This window comes from Scaptodrosophila lebanonensis, unplaced genomic scaffold (genome assembly GCF_003285725.1).
Source record: "Scaptodrosophila lebanonensis strain 11010-0011.00,11010-0021.00 unplaced genomic scaffold, SlebRS2 tig00000096-arrow-pilon, whole genome shotgun sequence".
NCBI classification, from domain to species: Eukaryota; Metazoa; Arthropoda; class Insecta; order Diptera; family Drosophilidae; genus Scaptodrosophila; species Scaptodrosophila lebanonensis.
This window is the reverse complement of record NW_022060567.1, coordinates 447,608-470,737: the sequence shown is the minus strand read 5'-3', so window position 1 is coordinate 470,737 and position 23,130 is coordinate 447,608. Positions and strand designations below refer to the sequence as shown.

Below are 23,130 nucleotides of genomic sequence, written 5' to 3'. Positions count from 1 at the left end.
TTATTTAAACAAGACGATACGGTTCAAGGTATTACTGTTCGGATAAGGGTCTTGAATAGGCAATCATTGTTGCGATTCGATGATATTTTGTATTCTTTGGTGAGCCTCGGAACAGTGACGACTTCCGAATTTCGAAATTATATTGAATTGAAGAAAATGAATAAATAAACTCGTGTTGTCTAGTGACTGGGAGAGTCTACATACCAAGCTTGGTCAATTTGGACTCTGCTCAAAACCAATATCCTGGTACAAGGCGTAAAATAAGATGGGAGAGTCTATATACAAAGTTTGGTAAGAGTGGGTTGAGCCGTTTCGGAAATACAGGCGTTCATACAGACAGATGGATGAACAAGTCTAGCTAAATTTGCCTGATGGTGCTTATTCAGACAAAATACAAGTATATATTTTTGAAATTGAAAATGTGCAGAATTGTAAAACTGTGCGTGATTAGTGAAATAATTAATTGTACTAAGTTGCAATGCAAATATGGCATAAACAAATAAATAAACATAATAAACAAATTCTTATTGCATTATGAAACTATAGTACTACAAGTATATCGATATGTGTATGCATGACACACACTCACACACTTTCTAAACAAAACTTTTATGAGCTCTCCACCGATTCCATATTAAATGCTCGCCCTAACCCAACTGCATAGTATGTATGCATAGGTACGGGTATATAAGTATAAAAGTAACCCCTAAATTGTACTCATCATCAATCAAGACGGCAATTAGGAACAAAGTTAAATATGAAGTTTTGCTTGGGCAAGCTTCAAGTGGAAAAGCTAGTGTCTGGCTCAGAGTCGATATCCGCTGTCGGAGGCCGCAGGTGCAAGGACAGAGTCGCAACGTTGCAGTGTCCAGAGCTCAATGAACATAACTCAGCTGTATAGTTCGTATCACGATCGTTCCGGCGAGCAAATGGACAACATCAACTCGTTTGTAGCCCGTGCCCTGATCCATGTGGTGCACACCTATATACTGAGCGTAACGCCGTCGCTGGTCCTGACCCTTTGCTGTCGGAATAATCATACGTGCACCTTCTACAACGAAATGATGAGCATACTCTTTCGTAGTTGGGGCATAGCGCCACTCCAAATTGTGACTGTGGAGCCGAATACGACGGCGCGCGTGCCCGGACGCAGGCACTACAATCTCATATTCACCGACTCGTATCAGGCGTTCCTGGAAATCGATGTGGTGTCGCATGCCCGGGACTACGACTACAATGAGTTCTATTTTATATTCCTGCAGGCGCGCGATCATCTTCTGCAGGGCGAGATGCAGCGCATTTTCGAGTATTGCTGGCACCATTACCTCATCAATTGTAATGTTCAGGTTCAGACGGCGAAGGGGGAAATACTAGTGTTTACGTACTTTCCCTATGGCACTACCTATTGCGGGCAAGTGACCCCGACGCTGGTCAATCGCTATAACGGCACCGTCATGGTCACCCCAGAGCTGTTTCCCAGCAAGCTGCGCAACTTCTATGGCTGCACACTGCGCGCTGGACTGTGGCATGTGCCCCCATTTCTGTAGCTAACCTGGCCGTCCAATGTTGGGGACAGCGCCACACCGATTGTGGACGGCGGCTACGAAGGACGTCTGCTATTGGCACTGGCGGAGAAGCTAAACTTTACTATTGAAGTGCAGGCACTGGGGCCGGAGCAGACACGCGACAATCAGCCGGGCGTTGGCGTTCTGACTATGGTGAGTGGAAATGAAATGGATATACCGGGTACTACAAGTATTTCCATAGTTGTATAAATAAGTAACAAACACTCGACAGATACGATTGCCAAGTACAAATATAAAGCTTAAGCGTTTTAAAATTAAAGTTTCCGCACTTTTTATATGATATCCTGCTGGGTTAGAATCATATAAACGATAGCTGTATGATAACTTCTAAATGAAGACATCTCAGGCATATCTGGTATTTATATGTTTTCTTTAATGAGATTCTAAAGTTTCTTTAAAATCAGTTCCCTAGCTATATCATACTCGTATAGCCGACAAAGAAAAAATCCCTTCTTAATTTCTAGATAGGCATATTAAAATAATTTTGGTATTAAAAATGGTAAGGCTTCACCTTATCTTTATTGTTACTATCTGTCGAATATCAATTATTTACAATATATTTGATAGCTTTATTAGACTAAGGAAATAATTAAATTGTTTCCCTCTCAGTTACAGAATCGCCAAATAGATTTGAGCTTGGGCTGTTGGCGCCAAACGGTGGCGCGGGGTCTGGTGGCCACTTCCACCCAGAACTACCATCAGACACGAGAGAAGTTCGGCGTTTTGGAGGCTAGTTATAAGATGACTTCGATGGACATACTGCTCTATCCATATCAGACTGTTATGTGGTTGGGCATTGGCGGCGTCATTCTGGTGGCGACTCTGCTCCAACACACCATTGATTTTCTGCTGCACGATAGGAGCAAAAATCTCTGCCTTGACATCGAGCTCATCTTCGTCGGGTTACCCATGATCTTGACACCTTGGTCCAGTGCCAAGCGGCTGCACTGCATTATGCTAATGGTGTATTCGTTGCTGCTACGCACAATCTATCAAGGACTGCTCTATCATCTGATACGAACGCAGCAGCTCAGCCGCTTACCGCAGTCCATTAATGAGCTGATCCAGGATAACTATACGGTAGTGTTGACAACCACCACGCACGAGGGACTGCTGCAGATTCCATATGTGCAGCACATGAATTTCTTGGTGGTGAGTCCAACGACCGAGACTGCCTCATTGGAGTATTTGGCGGGGCGGCGACATGAACGAGGATTTGTTGTAGCCGCTCCGCGGGATGTGTTCATTTATTATAACCAGGTGAGCCGAATGCGGGATGGTGCTGGGGCTGCCCGCTACGAGTTTGTGCCGCAGGATGTGGTGAACTTGCAGCTGACCATGTACCTGGACAAGCATTCCTTCCTCATCGATCAACTGAACGAGCAGATCATGTGGATGCGCTCGGGGGGCTTATTGGCCATTTGGGAGCAGTGGGAGCTCTCCAACGCCTATTTGCGAAAGGAGCAGATGTATAAAGTATTTGGACTGAAGGAGCTCCATGCAATTTTTGTGTTGGTTGGCATAGGACTGGCGATCAGTACTGCGGTATTCCTGCTAGAGTTCATGTCCCTGCATTCGTCGTTCTTGAAGCGACTTTTGCTGAGCATTTAGGGAGAGCATTTCTAAGAGATATGTTTCCCAATCGACACGTATTATTATTGAACTTATTGAACTTAGCATAACATTTTGTACGAAATTGTTGAAATATTGTAAGTTTGTACGAGTAGTTTGAAACAATGCACCAAATTAAACATAATCTTTTGGGGCGTCAGAGAAAAGTTGTGCAAAAGGTGTTTATAAAGGACATCGAGACATCTGACGAGCTAACAGGGATTTACACAAACCTAATACAAGTAGACCCTTTTTACCCTACGGCGGCAGGGTATAAAGACTTGTTTAATACAAATAAGCTTACATTTTGATAAAACGTTTTGTTGTTTGCCAATTAATAAAATGAAAATGGTTTCTTATGAAAAATGATCGACCGTTACAGTCTTTGCTAAACATTTGAAGTATTTTGCCGTATTTTGGAACGTCATTGATTTATCCATTAAGAAGTTTGTTAAATTTTATTCAGATCTGCCAATTAGTCGACATTTAATTCTTACGCAGAAAAAGTGCGAAAATTAAAATTAGGTTATACATAACATCGATTTTTTCAACTATTTCTTCCCACATGAAGGTCAAATTATCTCAATCAGATCACTTCAATAGTAAATTTTATAAATGGTTACACGACTTTATTCCATTTAACACGATTCATTTTGCATATGATTAATGTCTTTTTTTGCACGGTTTTTTTACACGACTTTGGGACCCACTTATATTATATGATTATTCCTATACCTATATCTTAAACCGATTCGTATACGTAACGTATACGTAATTTTATACAAATAAAATATATTATCCTGACTACAGTTCGAGACGAATGAACAAGTAGGCTGGATGTAGATGGTACGTACCCATTAAGGACAATTGTTATGCGTTCTTTTGGATGGTTTTTATACAGCAAGACTACATCATAATAAATAGATTATTAATTTATTCAAAAGAGAAAACGGCCGACGATGAAGGAAGACGTATACAAGCTCTGATTGGGAAATGTTAGGAAGCCGTCACTACCTAGTTATGTGCCCTTCCTTTAACCATTTCGCTATACAGCACACCATTTGGCTATCACCTTCATGCAAATGCCCGCAATTGGTCCTGATAGCACTGCCAATTAAAAATGATTCGCCAAACATGCACATGGCTCATCAAATGGATAGGTTTGATCACGTGACCATGAACAAGAGTCATATATACATATCTAAACAGTGAAGCTCCTGCAAGTGATAAGTCGGTCTGCCATGTAGATATAAGGATTGAATATACAAAGTCCTGTGCAATGCGATTTACTGGGTGTGTGTATTTTTATCAGGAATGATCTAAAGTTTAAGCCATAATCTTGACTTAAACTTTTTTTACTCCTTTTTTTTGAGTTATGATCTAACTGATTAAGTTCCAACTTTACAACAGTTAATTTTTTTTTTCAAGTTTTCGAATTTTTTAGTTCCTGATGGAAGTAGGAAGAACCACATTTATTTTCAAATATTCATTCTTTTTCTCTCTCAATTTTATATTGAATTTGTTTCTTTTCTGTTTAAATAACTTGAATTTTTATTTAAATATACTATTCTTTTCATTTAAAATAATATATAGGTTTAATTTAGTTTCCTTTTTTAAAAAATCATTCACTTATTGTAATTTTGGATTATCTATGCATTGTCACCATGATTTAACAATTTTAATGTTTATTCATTCTTTCAAAATGTAATGATTAATGTTGAGTTTTACTTTAAAACTTAACGAATAATCATTATTTGTAAGTGAAAAAATAAATCTCATTAAATAATGATTATTCTTTGGCTTTAATTAAAAAAGTAAAACTCTAGCTGCATGTACATCTTGGCTTATTGTTTAAGAATTTATATTTTTTTGTCCTTATTCCCTATTAAAAAACCTGGGACAATTAGAACTTGAGGTTTATTTTTGATCAAAAAATATAAAACTTAAAGAATAATCGTTATTTTATGAGTTTTCTTTTTTTGCTCAAAAATAATGACTATTAGTTAATTTGTAATGTAACGCTCAAAATTAATCATTATATTGTGAGCAAATGAATAAAATTCAAAAATACAAGTATTCATTATTTTGTAATTTTTAAAATAACACTTATAATGTTAAAAGCAATGACTTTCAACAAAATGGAGTTACATATTCGAGATATGATCTTGACGTGGAACTCGGCTAAGTTGTGGTTCTGGTGCTTAAGTGCGACTTAAAACTTAAAACTTACAAATAAATCAAATTTGAACTGTTTCCTGTGTAGTGCATGGTTTTAGGTTAAGTTTATGGGCTCGGATAGTGTTCGCCAAACGCAGGTTCCTCTATGCTCCCCCATATAGTATATGCGCACCATAAAAGTTCAACGTTGAGTTGAATTTCCGTATTCAACTGGCGACCGGACTCGTCAAAAGTAGGCACTTCTATAATGCTGTTGTTCCTGCCGCTATTGCAGTTTTTCCACGTCATTGTCATTATCGCGGTCAGTTTTGATGAGGAGACAAATATCCTGGCCGCTGCCATCGTGGACATTCTAGGCGTGAGTTTCGTTCGCGCCGAGACGCCGACTGTCTTCAACCTCTATGTGTATGCCACACTTGGCACCACTCAGCACTTTTATGCTGGGCTCACGGACGAGACACTGCACCGCTTGTGGCGCAATGCCAGTGAGCCCATAGGCGCACTACTCGGTCTGGGACGGGCGTTGCCCGGCGACCATGACCGACACTACAGCCTGCTCTTGGTGGACTCGAGTGCTGCTCTTCGGCAGCTTTATGGGGAATTGCTGGAGCTGCATTTGAACATTGGTGGCTACTTCATTATAGTGCTGCATCCGTTCAACGCCACCGAGCTATTGGCCATCTTTAAGCTGAACTGGGAGGCGGGCATTGCAAATGTGAATGTTTTGGCCCTGGATGTGGCCGAGCAGACGGTGCAGCTTTATACGGCACTTCCATATCAACAGGACCGTTGCAGGAGCATTGAGCCTCACCTCACCAATAGCTATGCGAAAGGACGCTGGACTCGAGGCTCTGGGGACTTTTATCCCGGCAAGCTGGCCAATTTCTATGGCTGCCCGTTTAGCTGTGCCACCTGGCCGGAAATGCCTTATTTGGAGCTACATAAAAAGGCGGCAGGGGAAACAATCGAGCTGCTGGGCATCGAAGGAAGGTTGTTGGAGTATTTGGCAGAGCGCTTAAATTTCACATTGGAATTCTATTGGCTCAATGATGAGGAAATTGCAGACACGCTGAAGGACGAGGGCGCCGTTTTCGACAGGGTGAGCATAATTGTATGGCAATTACCAGAACATCGGCACCAAGTGGTACCAAAGGTATAATCATTTGATTTATTATTATTTTGATTTGGGAAAAAATTCACCTTGTGGGTTTGCAAATCTTTTATTTGAAATTTCAATCTAAAGTTTAGTTAAATGGCACATCATTTGTTCGTCAATTGTAAACATGAACAGACGAACAGACAGAGACAAAGGGCCTTATGTATTTGTCCTGACGTATTGGTCAAGAATATACACCTTATTCTGGTTTTACACGGTTTGGATTTGACACGGTTTGAAAATTAAAAATGTTATTTATGGTTGCACGACTTTATTCCATTTAGCACAATTAAAAATAACATATGATCAATGTCTTTTTTTACACGGTTTTTTTACACGACTTTTTGTGGAACCAATCTACCTAAAATTAAAATTTTTATTAAATAATGCACGATGCATTTAAAAAATAACTTATGCATATGATCAACGAAAAAACTACAATAAATCCAACTCAGATCCATTTTAAGGCAAAATATTGCGTCTTAATAACGAACGTGTGGTCGACTTTATATGGCAAAATTTTTTGTGGGCAACGCCCCCCCCCCCCCCCTGCCTACGCCCTTGGTCAGCTACGTTATTAGACCTATCAAAAACGAAGTGAAGATGAAAAAATATAGCAATAAAAGATAGAAGAAAACAAATTAAAATTAAAATACCTAAATAATAAAATATAAAATATAATTAATAATTAAAGGTGAAGAATCACTGACCCGTTGGGGGAAAATTTTCTAGCCAGTCCGGCAAGCTATGCCCCTACTCACAGCAGTGGTGATCAGTGATTCTGCCGGAGGTAGCTGAAAATAGAAGATTTTAGTGAGGGGAGACAGAGCTCACTTGAGATTAAAAAGTAAAAAGTCTTATAATTAGCGCATAATACTCAAAGGATTGTGCATGGCGTAATCACTAGCCTAGAAGGAACAGAAAAATTGATACGACCTAAAAGCATAGAGGAATCAACATCTCCGACAAACAATTTGTGGAGGAGAACAGAACACCAAGAACACCATTCTACGGTGCCTTCTTAAGAAGGCAGGTTTATAAGGTTAATCAATTCACATTTATTGTAAAACTGTCCTTTCTGTGTTTCTGGAAGATCCTTTGATCCTGCCAGCCCTGGGGAGTACTCTTTTAGTATTTATTTTGTTTTTGTATTTTGAATAATAGACAAATAGACATGAAGTTGATAATCAAATGCTTAATATTTCACGAAATCAAGCTTCTTTTGAATGTTCACAAACTATATATTTTTGAATGTGTTTTTGAATCATGGCGCTATTTTAAAACCCAAATATTGCCATTGTAATTTTTTAATTTTTAGAAACGAAAATGTGATTGCTTGGAAATACAATACATAGTTTTAATAAGTAAAGCATTTATTGCTATTTATGAACAGCACTGCAGGAACCTTTTAAGACAACATCAAAGAAATATAAATTTTAACATGGGCTTCTCACCTAGACAACAACAACAACAACAATTTTGTTTAAGCTCCAATGTTGGTTAATTACAGCTCTTTGCCAGCGGTATTGATTTTGCCATCGGCGCGTTTCGTTATAAGCCTACGCGTCCTTCGGATCCGTATGCACCCACTACGCCCTACTATCTGAGTCGATTGAATGTGATTGTGAGCTCACGCACCGCTCCCTACAGTGCATTTGCCAAGCTATTGTTGCCCTTTGTTCTGGAGATTTGGGTCCTGCTCGGCGCCAGCTGTATGGTGGGAGTGCTTATCGTGTGGCGCCTGCGTCGCCATGGACGCTGGCGTAATCTGGTGCTGGGGGCTGAAAATCGTACCCCCATCTACAATATGTTCATTGTTGGTCTGGGTGGCACGGTGACCGCAACGCCGGCTCGGAATCTGGCCCGCTTTCTACTCACCCTATGGCTGGCCATGACTCTAGTGCTGAGGAGCGCATACCAGGCCTTTATGTACCACTTCATACGCACGGATCTGCAAATGCCACCGCCAGAGAGTGTCGATGAGCTATTGCAGCTTAACTACACGCTGCTGATGACCCCGTCGACCCATGATGCAGTGCAGCAATTGCCGCGAATCGCCGGCAAAGCCCATGTGCTCAATGCGACGAGTGAGGAGCAATTGCAGGTAGGATTTGATCTTAAATGCAATGCACAGCTTTTACAATTAATTTAAAATTATGGCATAGCTTATTGCAGCACTGCAACTGATTAGATAGCCTAACTATGTGCTAGTCATGGATATTACTTAGCACAAAAAGAATGTCCGACAATTGATATTGTTTACATTTTTAAAAATTGTGAGCATAAAAAAACAGCCATTATTATAACTTTTTCATTCGTTTTCAAAGCCTAAATATTTATTTTCGATAACAAAAATGGTGTGATATTCAATTTTCAATTTAATTTGAACTTACAGCATTGCATAGCTTATTGCAGCATATGCTTGTAGTATAACAACAAACTGATTAGATAGCCCAACTATGTACTAGTCATGGATATTACTTAGCAACCATCAGTTTAAAAATTAGCAGCTTTCAATATACAAACTGTGCTTTGGTTTTGTCAGATTATTAAACGGTTTTATTTAGATTTTTATGAAAATAATATTCTTTACATTTTTAAAATTTGTAAGCATAAAAACATAATCATTATTAAAACTTTTTCATTCGTTTTCAAAGCGTAAAATTTATTTTCGCTAACAAAAATGGTGTGATATTCAAATTTCAATTTATGTGCAAGCTGATTTAAAGGGAGACTTTTCAAATGTTTAAGCGAATGTTTTGAAAATCTAAACAAAGGGTGTTGCCAGAAAAAATCCAAGTTGTCCAAGGTGTCCAAGTTAGCAAAGAAACCTCCATAAATATAGGCAATAATATCTGTTTTTTTTTTTTCGAATTATGAAATCTTTAAAAACAGGGCAATTTTATATAGTTTGGAAACAGAAAATAGTTCGATGGTTCAAGATCTGGAAAATATATTGCGAAAGGCATAAATTGAAAAATTTGGCAATTACTTTTGGCCAAAAACACAATTGACGGTAAATTTGCGCCTTGTTTAAAAAAACTGCTGGTTGCCAAGATAATACATACTTTACAGTATAAGTAATAACTATCCACGTAAGAGTGTTACAGTCTGTAATACTATATCTGTGTATACAGAAGAAATAGATAGACGATTTAGTGGGCATATGTAACTAAAATTAATTAGGTTGTGCGCAGATATTAATATCGTTATTTCATTTGTGTATATATCTTTTTGTTAGTCAAGACAAGATATCTTATTTAGGAGCACACACATGAAAATCGTATGCTTGTACTTACTTTTATTGTATTATTGTATTATGAGAGAGATTCGAATGCACCGAGCTGAGGAAGTAAAATCAAAATAAATCTAATTGCAGGCCATACGTGAGTCCCAGGAGCGGCTGGCGGTGCTCACAGCCATGGAATATTATGGTTACTACAGTCGACGGGCACGTTGGGAGGCGATGCGTGATTTTCATGTCCTGCCCGAGCTGGTGCTGACGCAACAGTTGAGCATTTATATGAGCAAGAATTCTGTTATGCTGGAGCGCTTCAATCGCTACATTTTGGAGTACATGAACGCGGGCCTGATGAGCAAATGGGATCAAGTGTTGCTCGATGAGACTTGGAAAGAGGACGGCCAGCGGCTCAGATGGCAAAGGGGAAATGAGGAGCCGCCACAGCCCATGCAGTTCTGGCAATTGTTGGGCGCCTTTCGGTTGCTGCTGCTGGGACATGCCTGTAGTGGAGCGGTTTTGCTGTGGGAGCTGGCCGCTTGGGCAGTGCAAAGACTGTGGCGTCATGTAGCTGTTAACTTGGTGTAGGTTCACACACACATGCACACATGCACACACGCACATCATGCACCGAGAGAAATCAGACGCACTTTTTTCACTTTCGTTGTGGTTGTCATTCTAGTTTAATCTTTCTTGTCATTTCCGATTTAATGCACTTAAAATGAACGAACTAATACAGTAGACTCTTGTAATACCGCGAGACAATTAGAATACAAAATGTTAAAAAATATCCTATAGGTTGCAACCAATCATGAACTTTTATTATTTTAAATATATCTCCTAGAGTACATGTCTGAAATCTTTTATTGCTATAAAATTCCAGAATATTTTCTGCAAGATTCGTCATCTCTAGAGCTGAAAACATTTCGCTACCAAAATATGGTGTGTTTTCTCTATCCTTATGGGGAAAACACTCGACTTTCTTTTTAAGCTTTTTGGAGTCTATGTAGTGGGTGGTATAAACAACAAAATCGATTGCTTATACCCTTTAATTCTCCGGGTACAACATAGTCAAACTATAAAGGACAAATAAATATTCCACAAACATGAGCTCAGAGCCTTCATCTCTGAGTGTAGCATGGACATACTGATGTGCACTTATGCATATACATACATACATACATATGTGTTATATATATCTAATGGCGTGTATGGCGTTGACGGGATGGGTTGAGTTGAGTTCGGTGGTTGGGTGGCTGCTTGGCTGCTGAGGGTGTTGGGCAGCAGGTTGGCTTTCTTGGTGTTAATAACAATGACATGACATGCCAGACTAAACTGCGTTTTAGCCTACAACTGGCTGTTGTTGTAGATGTTGGTGTTAATTTATGGTTATGCCAACACCCAAAAGCTGTCACTAGCATGCGCCCACCTGCCATTAATATGAGCATTTATCGCTGTAAGCTGCAGTTAGCCGGGCTTCAAGCAAAATACATGCATATAGTATATACGTGTACAATCGGTTTCACATTGCACCAGCAAGCACTTTTGTATGTGGCCCGTTTTGAGAGACTTTCAATAATCGTACGTGTATTTCCAAGTATTTTATGAAAATCACCGAAAAAATAATAAGACACATTCTTATGCTCCCCTTGGTACACACAAGTAAAAATAGAAAAAAATTAGTGTTTCGTACATAACATTTGCAAGTATACTCCTTTGTATTATTTCGTATATGAGTTTTCTTAAAATGAGTACGAATTTATTTAAAATTTAAAAAAATTGGGGTTTGTTCTTTAAGGAAGTGTGATAGTTCTATTCTCATACACAGATAATTATAAATCACAAAAACTGTCGTAAAACGTTTTAAAAACATGCGGAATAATACAGGGTGCGCCATCTTTTATGTCGGTATGTAGATATTGAATAACTTTGTCATTACTGAACCGATTGACTTGAGTAGACCAGTGTTGAAAACCTCAGTTCAAGAAATTGTACAGAACCAAATTTAAAAAAAATATCTCATGATTTTTAATGGAATGAGTTTGCTAGGTTTTAATTTAATTAATTTAATTTCCACTCCCAAATCTGCTATTAAGTTCATAAGCATGCACGGTAAGAATTGGGGGTTTTTGAAATTCCAAGTCCTTTTAGTAATATGTTGTAAGTTGAATTCACATAGCCGAGTGAAACTTGGAACAGGCCTGATATTCCTCCACATTTCAAAAATACATATAGTATATTTACTTATTTTCTTGAATACATTCTCATTTTTAAGCGATTTCAAAAAAGAGGAGGTTATCAATTCGTCTGTATTTTTTTTTATTTTATTTTTTTTTTTTATGTTTGTTACCTCGGTACACTCGACTGGGTGAACTGTTTTTAATGGTTCTTATACCATTTGAAAGCTGGTGCTTCCAGAATGGTCCCATATAAATTTAGTCCAGTTCTGACAATGGCATCCATGAGAAAGCATAAGTCCTAAATTTGTATTAAGTATGTGCAAGACAAATGAACGAATAACTTTATATCACGCTAACCGATTTCGATGATTCTTTTTCTATTGAAGGATGTACTTCAAGGGTACTTTGATGAGAGTTTGGTTAGGTTCTGCAAACGAGGACGTTCTCAATTCGACTGTATTTTTCATTGTTACCTCAGAACTTTAGACAGTGTAAACCGATTTAAATGATTCCTTTTGTATTTGAAAGCTGATGATTCCCATGTGGTCCCATTTCAATTTGGTCCAGCTCTGACAATGGCATCCATGAGAAATCCATATAATTCTTAAAACATACAAAATGTTCATGGGTTTTAGATATCATGCGAAGGCACCCGGTAGATGAGTGTCAAATTTAAATGAGATATCATGTGAAATAGAATTTCAATTTCAGTATAATGCCGTCGAAAAAATCTAACCGTAACAATGCGTGTAGCAAAAATACACGACCCCAGCGTTCTAAAAGCTCAAAAGTCAGAAGAACAAACTGCAACAAGAGCCGCAACTCAACAAATCAGAACTGAAGATATTCGCAGACGACAGACAGGCAGTGTGATGAACGTTTTCGACAAAATATATTGAGAACAAGAGTGCTCGATTCAGTCTTTGTATATCCACGACGAATTCTTTAGAACATGAAAAGTTCGCAAGACTCCTCTGTTGAAAGAGGAGTTTCTCCATGACTTCTTTTGCTTCATTTAAGCGGCGCTGTCTCATATGAGAAACACGTTTATTAGGTCTACCCATATTCATACACATTAGTTAGTGTACTTCACATTCACTAAAAATCCCAAAATAAACAACAATTTAAACAAAAAAAGAAACCGATTTCAAACGTTAATAATTTGTTAGTACAATTATTGTTATTTTTGGAGTCGGTGTCAGCCAAATTATTTGCACTACACAAAAAATACTATCAAATTATTTGCACTACACAAAAAATACTATCAAATTACTTGCAGTACACAAAAAACACATGAAAAATAGGGAAAAATTAAATTCAAAATAATGATAAAGATTTCGAAAGCAATATATTAATTTAAAAAAACTTGCTAAAAAATATGAAGATTTATGATCGTGGAACTAATATAAAGTTGGTCCCGCGTGTAAAATTTAACAATTTGAAAGGAATCTGAAATGGTTCGTAATGAAGTGCCTCTTTCTCTTGACTGGCGCGGCGCGCGACCGCTGACACCGACTCCAAAAATAACAATAATTGTATCTACATTATATATTGAATATTAAGTTGTAGAAGAATACGCAATTATTTTTTACTTTTTAGTGCCTGTTAATAGTTTGAAATCGGTTTCTTTTTTTGTTTAAATTGTTGTTTATGATGAATATACTCTGAGATTTTTTCAATGTTTAGAGCAGCTATTAAGTTCGGTTTCAACAAATTTGATTAAAAACGCAAACAGAATTGATCTTATCTTCCAATTTAAAAATTATTCACTCCCTAGCTACCAAAGCTGTATCGCTAGGTGCCAAAAGCAATCGAAATGCAATCAATACTCGTGTCGGGGGAACAAATTAACGCCGCCCTATCATCAATGTAATGGAAGGTTTAAGGGGGACATATACCAGTCATGAAGGTATAAATGCCTGCAGCCAAAGTTGTATGCTGTGGTCGTTCCATTGACAGTTTGGAAATGGCGTTACAATACCTGCTAGGCGTTTGTTTTTGTGTTAAACTTCTGTTCTATTTTCACGTCGCAGCCTGGCCGGATGAGCAGCCACTGCAGGAGCGGTTGGAGCGAAAGCTGGCTCTCAAGCTGACGCACACACTTCACCTACTTTTGGAGCGTACATGCGCTGTCCAAAACATGAGTGTTTTCATCAGCACTGATTACACGCACCTGGAACCGTTGCAGGTCTCGTTGTTGCGGCGGGTTCTGAGCAAGTCCTTGCATCGTGTTGAGAAGCCAGTCCCTGTGGTGCTGGACACTCAACTGGATGACTACTTGGGTCCACGAGTTCAGCTACAACTGCTTTTTGCACAGAACGCTGAGCAGGTCATGTACGTAAAAACGATAGTTTTAAGTTAATTTTCAAATACATTTTAAATGTGGACGGCTTTTAAAAGTTCATCATGCTTTCCAGCATGGGTTAATTTGGGTGTCCTAATCCAAATACGTTTATTTTGAGATTGGCAAGATATATAAGTATACTATACTAAGTTCTAATGAACTGCGAGAAAAAACACTCTAGAAGCATGGGTGTAGCCAGGATTTAGTCCAGGAGGGGAGGCAAGATTTTGTTGGCCGATTTTGTACTATCAAATTATTTGCACTACACAAAAAATACTATCAAATTATTTGCACTACACAAAAAATACTATCAAATTATTTGCACTACACAAAAAATACTATCAAATTATTTGCACTACACAAAAAATACTATACAATTATTTGCACTACATAAAAAATACTATACAATTATTTGCACTACACAAAAAATACTATACAATTATTTGCACGACACAAAAAATACTATCAAATTATTTGCACTACACAAAAAATACTATCAAATTATTTGTACTACACAAAAATACTATCAAATTATTTGCACTACACAAAAAATACTATCAAATTATTTGTACTACACAAAAAATACTATCAAATTATTTGTACTACACAAAAAATACTATCAAATTATTTGCACGACTCAAAAAATACTATCAAATTATTTGCACGGCACAAAAAATACTATACAATTATTTGCACAACACAAAAAATACTATACAATTATTTGCACTACACAAAAAATACTATCAAATTATTTGCACTACACAAAAAATACTATCAAATTATTTGCACTACACAAAAAATACTATCAAATTATTTGCACGACTCAAAAAATACTATCAAATTATTTGCACTACACAAAAAATACTATCAAATTATTTGTACTACACAAAAAATACTATCAAATTATTTGCACGACTCAAAAAATACTATCAAATTATTTGCACTACACAAAAAATACTATACAATTATTTGCACTACACAAAAAATACTATACAATTATTTGCACTACACAAAAAATACTATACAATTATTTGCACTACACAAAAAATACTATCAAATTATTTGCACGACACAAAAAATACTATCAAATTATTTGCACTACACAAAAAATACTATCAAATTATTTGCACTACACAAAAAATACTATCAAATTATTTGCAGTACACAAAAAACACATGAAAAATAGGGAAAAATTAAATTCAAAATAATGATAAAGATTTCGAAAGCAATATATTAATTTAAAAAAACTTGCTAAAAAATATGAAGATTTATGATCGTGGAACTAATATAAAGTTGGTCCCGCGTGTAAAATTTAACAATTTGAAATTTTATTTTCTTACATAAATGATAAATTTGTATGTACTCGTATATACCTACGTGTATATACTTTGAAATTATTGAAATCTAGATGAATAATAACTGCGGCAAAATAAGAAGAAGAGGCGTGCGAACAGAGAGAAAAATGTATAATTTTTCTAATGGGAGCTGCTCTCTGTTTGAAAACCGATTTATAGTATCAAGTTTAGTTAATTTTCTAAAAAGAATTCGGAATTTGTTTGCAAGCTCACATGGAATGGGAGCCGTATCTGGGGTCGGGCCAGTTATCAAAAGGAGGTTATGGCAGATAAAGAAATCTAAAATCATTTTGCTTCGACAGTTCAGAACTGAAAGTAGATGGGACTGCATTTTCTGAAGAGAAACCATATTTTATTTTACTTATATTATTCTCACTTAAATCTATTTTTGTGTATTACATTTATATTTATTTATTTATAGTACATAAAGATTGTTCGTTTGTAGTTGTAGTTTCCCGCTTTGCACCCCCCTCGCTACGGCCATGTCTAGAAGGGTTAAGAATAATATTAATCGAAACTGCGGGTGAAATTTGAGCTGTTGGTGCTCGCGGGCATTCCTACAAGTCAAAGGCCAAATTAGATATAAAATCAATGCTTATTTACAAGTATGTTTACATTTCCAGTGCCACGGCTTCCACAGCTCACAAAAGTAAGTTCGTCATCGTGCTGTTCACATCAAGGCAGTCCTGGGGGACTCAGCGCCGCATCATGACGAACATATTTTCCTACTTCCTGCATCAGCGCTATATCATCGATGTGGTGCTTCTGCTGGCCCACACGTCCCAAGCCACACTGCAGTCCTACACCTTTCAGCCATATACGAGACGGCTTTGTGAGTCCACGAGGCCGTTGATGCTCCCGAAGAGGGCATTAAGTGCTGGTCAGCCCTTTCCACACAAGTTGCAACAATTCTACGGCTGTCCGATAAGCGTTATTGTTTGGCAAATTCCGCCCTACTTGGAGATTCGTTGGAATGCCAGCACACCAAATGAGCGCATTGATGGTCTGGATGCCGATATATTGAAACTGGTGGCGGCTAAGCTGAACTTTAGTCTGAGGCTGGTGTCCAATGAGCCATCAAATCTTATTGGCGGCTCCACCTACGCGAACGGCAGCATGACCGGCGCCTATCGCATGTTGCGTGAGCGGCGTGCCAACATCACGCTGGGTTGTGCGGCCTGCACATCGGCCCGTTCGCAGTACTTGACACCGACGCTGCCCTACTTCCAGATGCAGTACGTCATTGTGTTGCTGGCCACCCAAAACTACAGCGCATATGACATCATGCTGTTCCCCTTCGATAAGTACACTTGGCTGCTCCTGGGCATAAGTGGTTTGCTGCGTTTTCTGCTGAAGCGCTGGCTGGGCAGGACACTACCGCTCTTGTTGAGCAGACCACCGCAGAGCATCTGGCTGGCATTGATCTTCGTGCTGCGCAGCTCATACGAAAGCTCGGTCTTTGAGTTCGTGCACAATGCACCGGCCAAGCCAATGCCGCGTACCATTCAAGAACTGATGGACCGAGGGTATAAAATCATTGCAGACCATGCCACCTATCGCATGACGGAGGCAATGCCACGACTAAACCGCATCACGCGCGTTGTTCCCGGCCAGCCGGTGGATGTCTTCCACCTATTGGATGAACAGCCAATGCTCACGGGCGCCTTCTCGAGCAAGACCTTCTTGGCCTACCACTTGACCAAGTTTCGACAGCAGCGCGGCAAATACGCAATACTGGACGAGAAGGTTGTGGACAATATGATTTGCATGTACTTTCCATATGACTCCTATTTGGCGAGTGTGGTCAACACCCAGGTCATCAGATTGCGCTCCTTCGGCATCTTCAATCAGTTCTTTAAGCGCTTCGACTTCGGCACCTTGCCGCCCATGACTGCAGAGATTAGGCGTGGCACGCCGCGGGGTAAAGGCAGGACGAGTGACTTCGACGAATCTATGCGGTTCTTGCGAGCAGCACTCAATTGTCTCTTCATGGTTGAGGGCTTGGCGTTCTGCGTCTTTGTCTTTGAGTGCGTCAGTCATCGATATGACTGTCTCCCCCATTGGTTTGCAAGGTTTCAGGCTTGGATTTATAATTACAAATGGAGAGCTTTGAAAAATGCATTTGTAACATGCAAAAAGCTTTAAATATAGTCAGTCAAATGGCTCGAAGAAGATTTGGAAAAAAGCTGATATTTTTTAGGAATTGAACTAATTTATTGAACCCAATTCCAGGCCCTACATGTGAGGAAAAATTCCACAATAGTGGTACTGCAACAAAATACTAATTGGAAAATTAAGTTAAATCGATTTCGACAAATTTAATCCAAATTGGAAATGAAAACAGGCTTGTATCTGTACATTAGAAATTACACTTCAAACTTCAAACAATTTTTTGGCTACGAAATAAAGTCAATTTAATATTACAAAAATCCCAAATTAAAGCTTATATTTACTATTTTTTTAAAACAAAAACAGCCAAAATACGTAGTGATGGTTTTATTCTAATTGATTGTTATTAAGTTTTAATAAATTAGATGTGAAACTTTAAAACAAAACTTTATATGCTTATATTTATATTCAATTTTAACTACAATTCCAACTACAAATGTAATTTGCAATATACCAAAAAAAAATGCAATCGTATTATGTTTAAAAAAAAGGTTTACAGTGTTTAGATTTTGGAAAATATTTCGTTAATGGTTGCGGACTTCGCCTGTACTGTGTTTACAAGTATGGGTAGAAATCTGTCTAAGCAATGTAGCGATTGGCCAGATTCATAAGCCGCCGGACTCTAGGCCTGCTCGCCGCCATTACTTCGAGTCCAAAAACTGTGCAGGCCAGCAATTGCATTCCCAGATAGATTGAGAAGACGCCTCCAAGCAACCAGACCGTCAGTTTTTGAGGCTCACGAGTCGCCGGTCCAGACTGCTCTACCTGCTTTAAATACGTATCCCTAAAATGGCGAACAATGCCCGCCGACATCATAGCCATAAGCAGATCGTCGATGCGAGTCTTCAGGTAGGAGTGTGGACGCATGTAGAGCGTCAATGGAGCTGTCAACACTGGCTCCTGCAGCACTGCCAGCCGCCTACCAGTGGCGCCTGCATCGTGATTATATTCCATCACTGTCGGCTGCAGCATGGGCATGGCTATGTCAGCATTGGGATCGTCCCGCAGTCGCTGCTGCGCTTGTATCATTCCGTGCTCACCATTCCGCACAATCGCAATGCGGATGTTGGGCACCATAGCCCGGAAAATCGGCACCAGCGTGGGCAGCATGTGAAAAGTATAGCTCTGTTTAATTACCTCGGACAAGGAGTCCAACGGCGCGCGCATCCGTTCGTCCTGCAACAAAATGTACAATTCCCCCGAGAAGGCCGTGCGCAGAACGAATGTGTAGAGCAGCCACAGGAGCAGGATGTAGCGCGCAAAGTTCCGAAGGGGCAGATGTATGATCACCCCCGCGCTCAAGGAAGTCCACAAGTTATAGCAGGGCGTACGATTCCGATTGCCGAAGACAAAGCGACGCAGCCGCCGACGTGTACACAGGTGTAGAGCTCCAATTAGGAGAAAGCCCAGAGCAACACTTGTGAACAGACACGACCAAATAATGAAGCAAAAGGGCTTTGCCAGACGCTCAAAAGGTGTTAAGGGGCGCGCCCCCGGGATACAGAGCACTATGGGAAAGCTAATGTATGAAAGGCTGGGCAGCATAAACTCCGTTCGTGCCTTGCTGTACATGTAGCAGACGAAGGTGATGTTGGCTGTGCCATCTACAATCTGTGGAAGAGAAGATTCAAAGCAACCAGTTACAAGAGATCTGACTATACTTAGGTAGTCGCTAGTTGAGCGATTCTCTTTGCTTTGCTGGCCTAGCCCAAACGGTTATGTGGGAGAACCTTGCTGGCAAGGGGGTATTACGTTACCAGAAAGAATGACGAGAGAAATCGATCTAGACATGTCCGGCCGTCCGTCTGTCTGTCCGTCTGTCCGTTTGTGTGGATGAACGCAAGGATCTCAGAAACTATAAAAGATGGAATAACCAAAGTTGGTATCCAGATTCTCCTAGCGCCGATAAAGGACGAGTTTATTTTAGTTTTGGGAATTTCCGACTTTAGCGTTCTCTTTTGTTATCTTCTAAGGCTATACCTCTAAGTATATATTGCATTCCAATGTGCCCCAATAATAGGCACTAACTTACCATTTTGGTAGCACCTGTGATCGTGCCATTGGCGTAGGCAATACCGCGATCCTTGTCCGGCTGGGCCACCAGCTTAATACTGAAGTTCATTTTCTCAGCGAGCAAATTAAAGAGCATGCCCTCCATGCCACGCAAACGCCAGCCACTGGGCTCACTGTCAGTAGCCTCGATGATCACATAGGGTCGATGCTCAAAGGTCACCGTGACCACCTTGCAGCCATGCATACTGTCCAGTTTGTTGGGAAAGAAGGGTTTACCCAAATCGAAGTGTGACTGATCCCGTACGCCCTGAAAGGAGGCATAGAAAACGGGCATAGAGGACTGGCAACGTTGCGGCCCATATGGGTAGTAGGTGTAGAGATACACAATGCCCCGTTTGGACAGAAACACATTCACGTTAATTACATAAATGGCAAAGAGGCGATGAAACATCTGCTTGAGGGCAGCTAAGTGACCGCGTTCCGGACCTGTATAGACAATGCAGAAATATCCGTTGCGATTGTAAGGCAGCCTATGGTTCTGCTGTAACACACGATGCTCTAGATGTCTGGAAATAAAAAATAAAATAAAATAAAATAAAATATGAAGTGGAAAACAATATCGATACAACTGCAGTTTTGACTTAGAAGACTATGAAGATTAAAGCGATTTCTTTACTCAAGTTTAAGGATAATTAAATCGAGTTGATGAGCTACTATCTTCCAGAAGATATAAATGTATATATTATTTGACAAATAAATATGTATTATCCGATAAAAAATAAAATAAAATATCAAGTGGAAAACAATATCGATACAACTGCAGTTTTGACTTAGAAGACTAAGAGGATTATAGCGATTTCTTTACTCAAGTTTAAGGATAATTAAATCGAGTTGATGAGCTACTATCTTCCAGAAGATATAAATGTATATATTACTTGACAAATAAATATGTATTATCCGATAAAAAATAAAATAAAATATCAAGTGGAAAACAATATCGATACAACTGCAGTTTTGACTTAGAAGACTAAGAGGATTATAGCGATTTCTTTACTTTTTAAGGATAATTAACTCTATTTGATGAGCTACTATCTTCCAGAAGATATAAATGTATATATTATTTGACAAATAAATATATATTAGTTGATAAAAAATAAAATAAAATATGAAGTGGAAAACAATATCGATACAACTGCAGTTTTGACTTAGAAGACTAAGAGGATTATAGCGATTTCTTTACTTTTTAAGGATAATTAACTCGATTTGATGAGCTACTATCTTCCAGAAGATATAAATGTATATATTACTTGACAAATAAATATGTATTATCCGATAAAAAATAAAATAAAATATCAAGTGGAAAACAATATCGATACAACTGCAGTTTTGACTTAGAAGACTAAGAGGATTATAGCGATTTCTTTACTCAAGTTTAAGGATAATTAAATCGAGTTGATGAGCTACTATCTTCCAGAAGATATAAATGTATATATTACTTGACAAATAAATATGTATTATCCGATAAAAAATAAAATAAAATATCAAGTGGAAAACAATATCGATACAACTGCAGTTTTGACTTAGAAGACTAAGAGGATTATAGCGATTTCTTTACTTTTTAAGGATAATTAACTCTATTTGATGAGCTACTATCTTCCAGAAGATATAAATGTATATATTATTTGACAAATAAATATATATTAGTTGATAAAAAATAAAATAAAATATGAAGTGGAAAACAATATCGATACAACTGCAGTTTTGACTTAGAAGACTAAGAGGATTATAGCGATTTCTTTACTTTTTAAGGATAATTAACTCGATTTGATGAGCTACTATCTTCCAGTAGATATAAATGTATATATTATTTAACAAATAAATATATATTAGTTGATAAAAATGAAATAAAATATCAAGTGGAAAACAATATCGATACAACTGCAGTGTTGACTTAGGAGACTAAGAAGATTATAGTGATTCCGTTTTTTAATTTAAGGACAATTAACTCGAGTTGGAGATATAAATTTGTATTTTATTTGACAAAAAAAAGGTTAGTCGTAAAAAAATCACCATATACTTTTTAGCAGTGAAAGTGTGTCCCTGAAAGGTCTAAGCATATTATGTCATATATAGGACTGATTAATTAATTAATTAATCTTAATTGACTAAACGTTGTAAGGGCAACTGAGATATTCTACATTCTACATAAACCATCTCTAGGGGGAATAGTTTCCTTCTTCCTTTTAATGTAAATTACCTCTACTGGATGGCATTTCTAATTAGTAACCTACATGATTATTTTATACTTCCAATAAGCACCAAATAATTTTAAATCAGATTTTTAAATAAATATAAATATTAGATGAAATTGAATGCAGAGAAATAAACGGATTGGGATCCAATATTTGTAAGCTGCGACACAGATAAAGATTTTAAGTTTATCTGTTAAGTGTTACCATGGAATCAGTTTGGGGTTCGTTCAAATTCAACTGTTATATCTTTAATCCCAGTTTATGACTCACCCGTAAGCACGCAGGCTATCCAAAAACCAAATGGCTGCATTTTGTGCACTTGGCAAATTATTCGTCCCTAGGTGCTCGGAATTTTGGTCCATGTTGTTGGTATCGGCACTGATACGTGTTCCTTCTAGGAGGAACTTGATTTTTGTGTCGGTCCCAGAGGCGCCTCCGGACAGGCGTAGCACTGCATCGATCAGATCATTCTGGTATCCACTACTCTCATCGCTCGTAGCGAACTGAGCGATGTTCAGTGGCAAGGTTGTGTAGCGCCCATAGTTGTTGTTGATGGCCCACACAATGGCGTAGATGAGACTGATGTTGTGAACGGGTCGTAGTGTTGAGGCGAACATTGAACGGTCGTCGGAGCCACACTGTAAGCGCTGACCACTGTGGCGTTCCCTTTTAGGTCATCCTCCACGCAAGGGGCGACCTTTGCATGTTTAGTCAGTCGGTTATCGGGGGAAAGCATCGCACAAATTGGATTTAAATGGATGTGCATTTATGTAACAAGACCCATACCTCTGCGATGGTAATAAATGGAACTGCATTAACAAGGCTGGCAAACTTTGAAAGCGTGAGAAGGTGCATCTGCTGAGCAAATCAATATCCGGCATAGAAAGCAACTCAGCCTAGCAATGAGTATACAGCACGAATTCAAGCTCCTCTCAAGCCATTATAAGGTGCGCGAAATAATTAACTGGGACAAAGAGATGGCACATTATATTGTCCACAAAATGCAATTCTTTTTTTTCCCTCTTCCTCCTATATTTTGGTTGTAGTA

The 23,130-nt window shown here is 38.5% G+C and overlaps 4 protein-coding genes across 4 annotated transcripts; 3 read left to right on the top strand and 1 right to left on the bottom strand.

The window, feature by feature from the left end:
• The first annotated feature begins 878 nt into the window (after positions 1–878).
• Positions 879–3,197, top strand: LOC115627660. The gene is given in 2 exon segments (XM_030523401.1): positions 879–1,718; positions 2,196–3,197. Coding segments are annotated over 2 exon segments (1,842 nt in total).
• Positions 3,198–5,622: 2,425 nt separating this feature from the next.
• On the top strand, positions 5,623–10,357 carry LOC115627659. The gene is made up of 3 exons (XM_030523400.1): positions 5,623–6,474; positions 8,042–8,635; positions 9,911–10,357. The coding sequence occupies exons 1-3, from the start codon at positions 5,623–5,625 to the stop codon at positions 10,355–10,357; spliced, it is 1,893 nt and encodes a 630-aa protein (XP_030379260.1).
• Positions 10,358–11,874: 1,517 nt separating this feature from the next.
• On the top strand, positions 11,875–17,893 carry LOC115627658. The gene is made up of 4 exons (XM_030523399.1): positions 11,875–11,881; positions 13,983–14,283; positions 16,272–17,675; positions 17,881–17,893. Exons 1-4 carry the CDS (start codon positions 11,875–11,877, stop codon positions 17,891–17,893), a joined length of 1,725 nt encoding a protein of 574 aa, XP_030379259.1.
• A 503-nt stretch (positions 17,894–18,396) lies between these two features.
• Positions 18,397–22,699, bottom strand: LOC115627657. The gene is made up of 3 exons (XM_030523398.1): positions 22,353–22,699; positions 19,850–20,396; positions 18,397–19,428 (listed from the first exon to the last, which is right to left on the bottom strand). Exons 1-3 carry the CDS (start codon positions 22,697–22,699, stop codon positions 18,397–18,399), a joined length of 1,926 nt encoding a protein of 641 aa, XP_030379258.1.
• Between the last annotated feature and the right edge of the window lie 431 nt (positions 22,700–23,130).

Excerpts from the sequence above, each read along its gene's own strand:
- LOC115627657 (XM_030523398.1), bottom strand. The coding sequence starts at position 22,699 with ATGTTCGCCTCAACACTACGACCCGTTCACAACATCAGTCTCATCTAC. Across the intron at positions 20,397-22,352 it reads GATAGCCTGCGTGCTTACGG|ACATCTAGAGCATCGTGTGT; the intron begins GTGAGTCATAAA and ends TTTTATTTCCAG. Across the intron at positions 19,429-19,849 it reads TCACAGGTGCTACCAAAATG|ATTGTAGATGGCACAGCCAA; the intron begins GTAAGTTAGTGC and ends TCTCTTCCACAG.
- LOC115627658 (XM_030523399.1), top strand. Across the intron at positions 14,284-16,271 it reads CAGAACGCTGAGCAGGTCAT|TGCCACGGCTTCCACAGCTC; the intron begins GTACGTAAAAAC and ends TTACATTTCCAG.
- LOC115627659 (XM_030523400.1), top strand. The coding sequence starts at position 5,623 with ATGCTGTTGTTCCTGCCGCTATTGCAGTTTTTCCACGTCATTGTCATT. Across the intron at positions 6,475-8,041 it reads AGGGCGCCGTTTTCGACAGG|CTCTTTGCCAGCGGTATTGA; the intron begins GTGAGCATAATT and ends GGTTAATTACAG. Across the intron at positions 8,636-9,910 it reads CGAGTGAGGAGCAATTGCAG|GCCATACGTGAGTCCCAGGA; the intron begins GTAGGATTTGAT and ends ATCTAATTGCAG.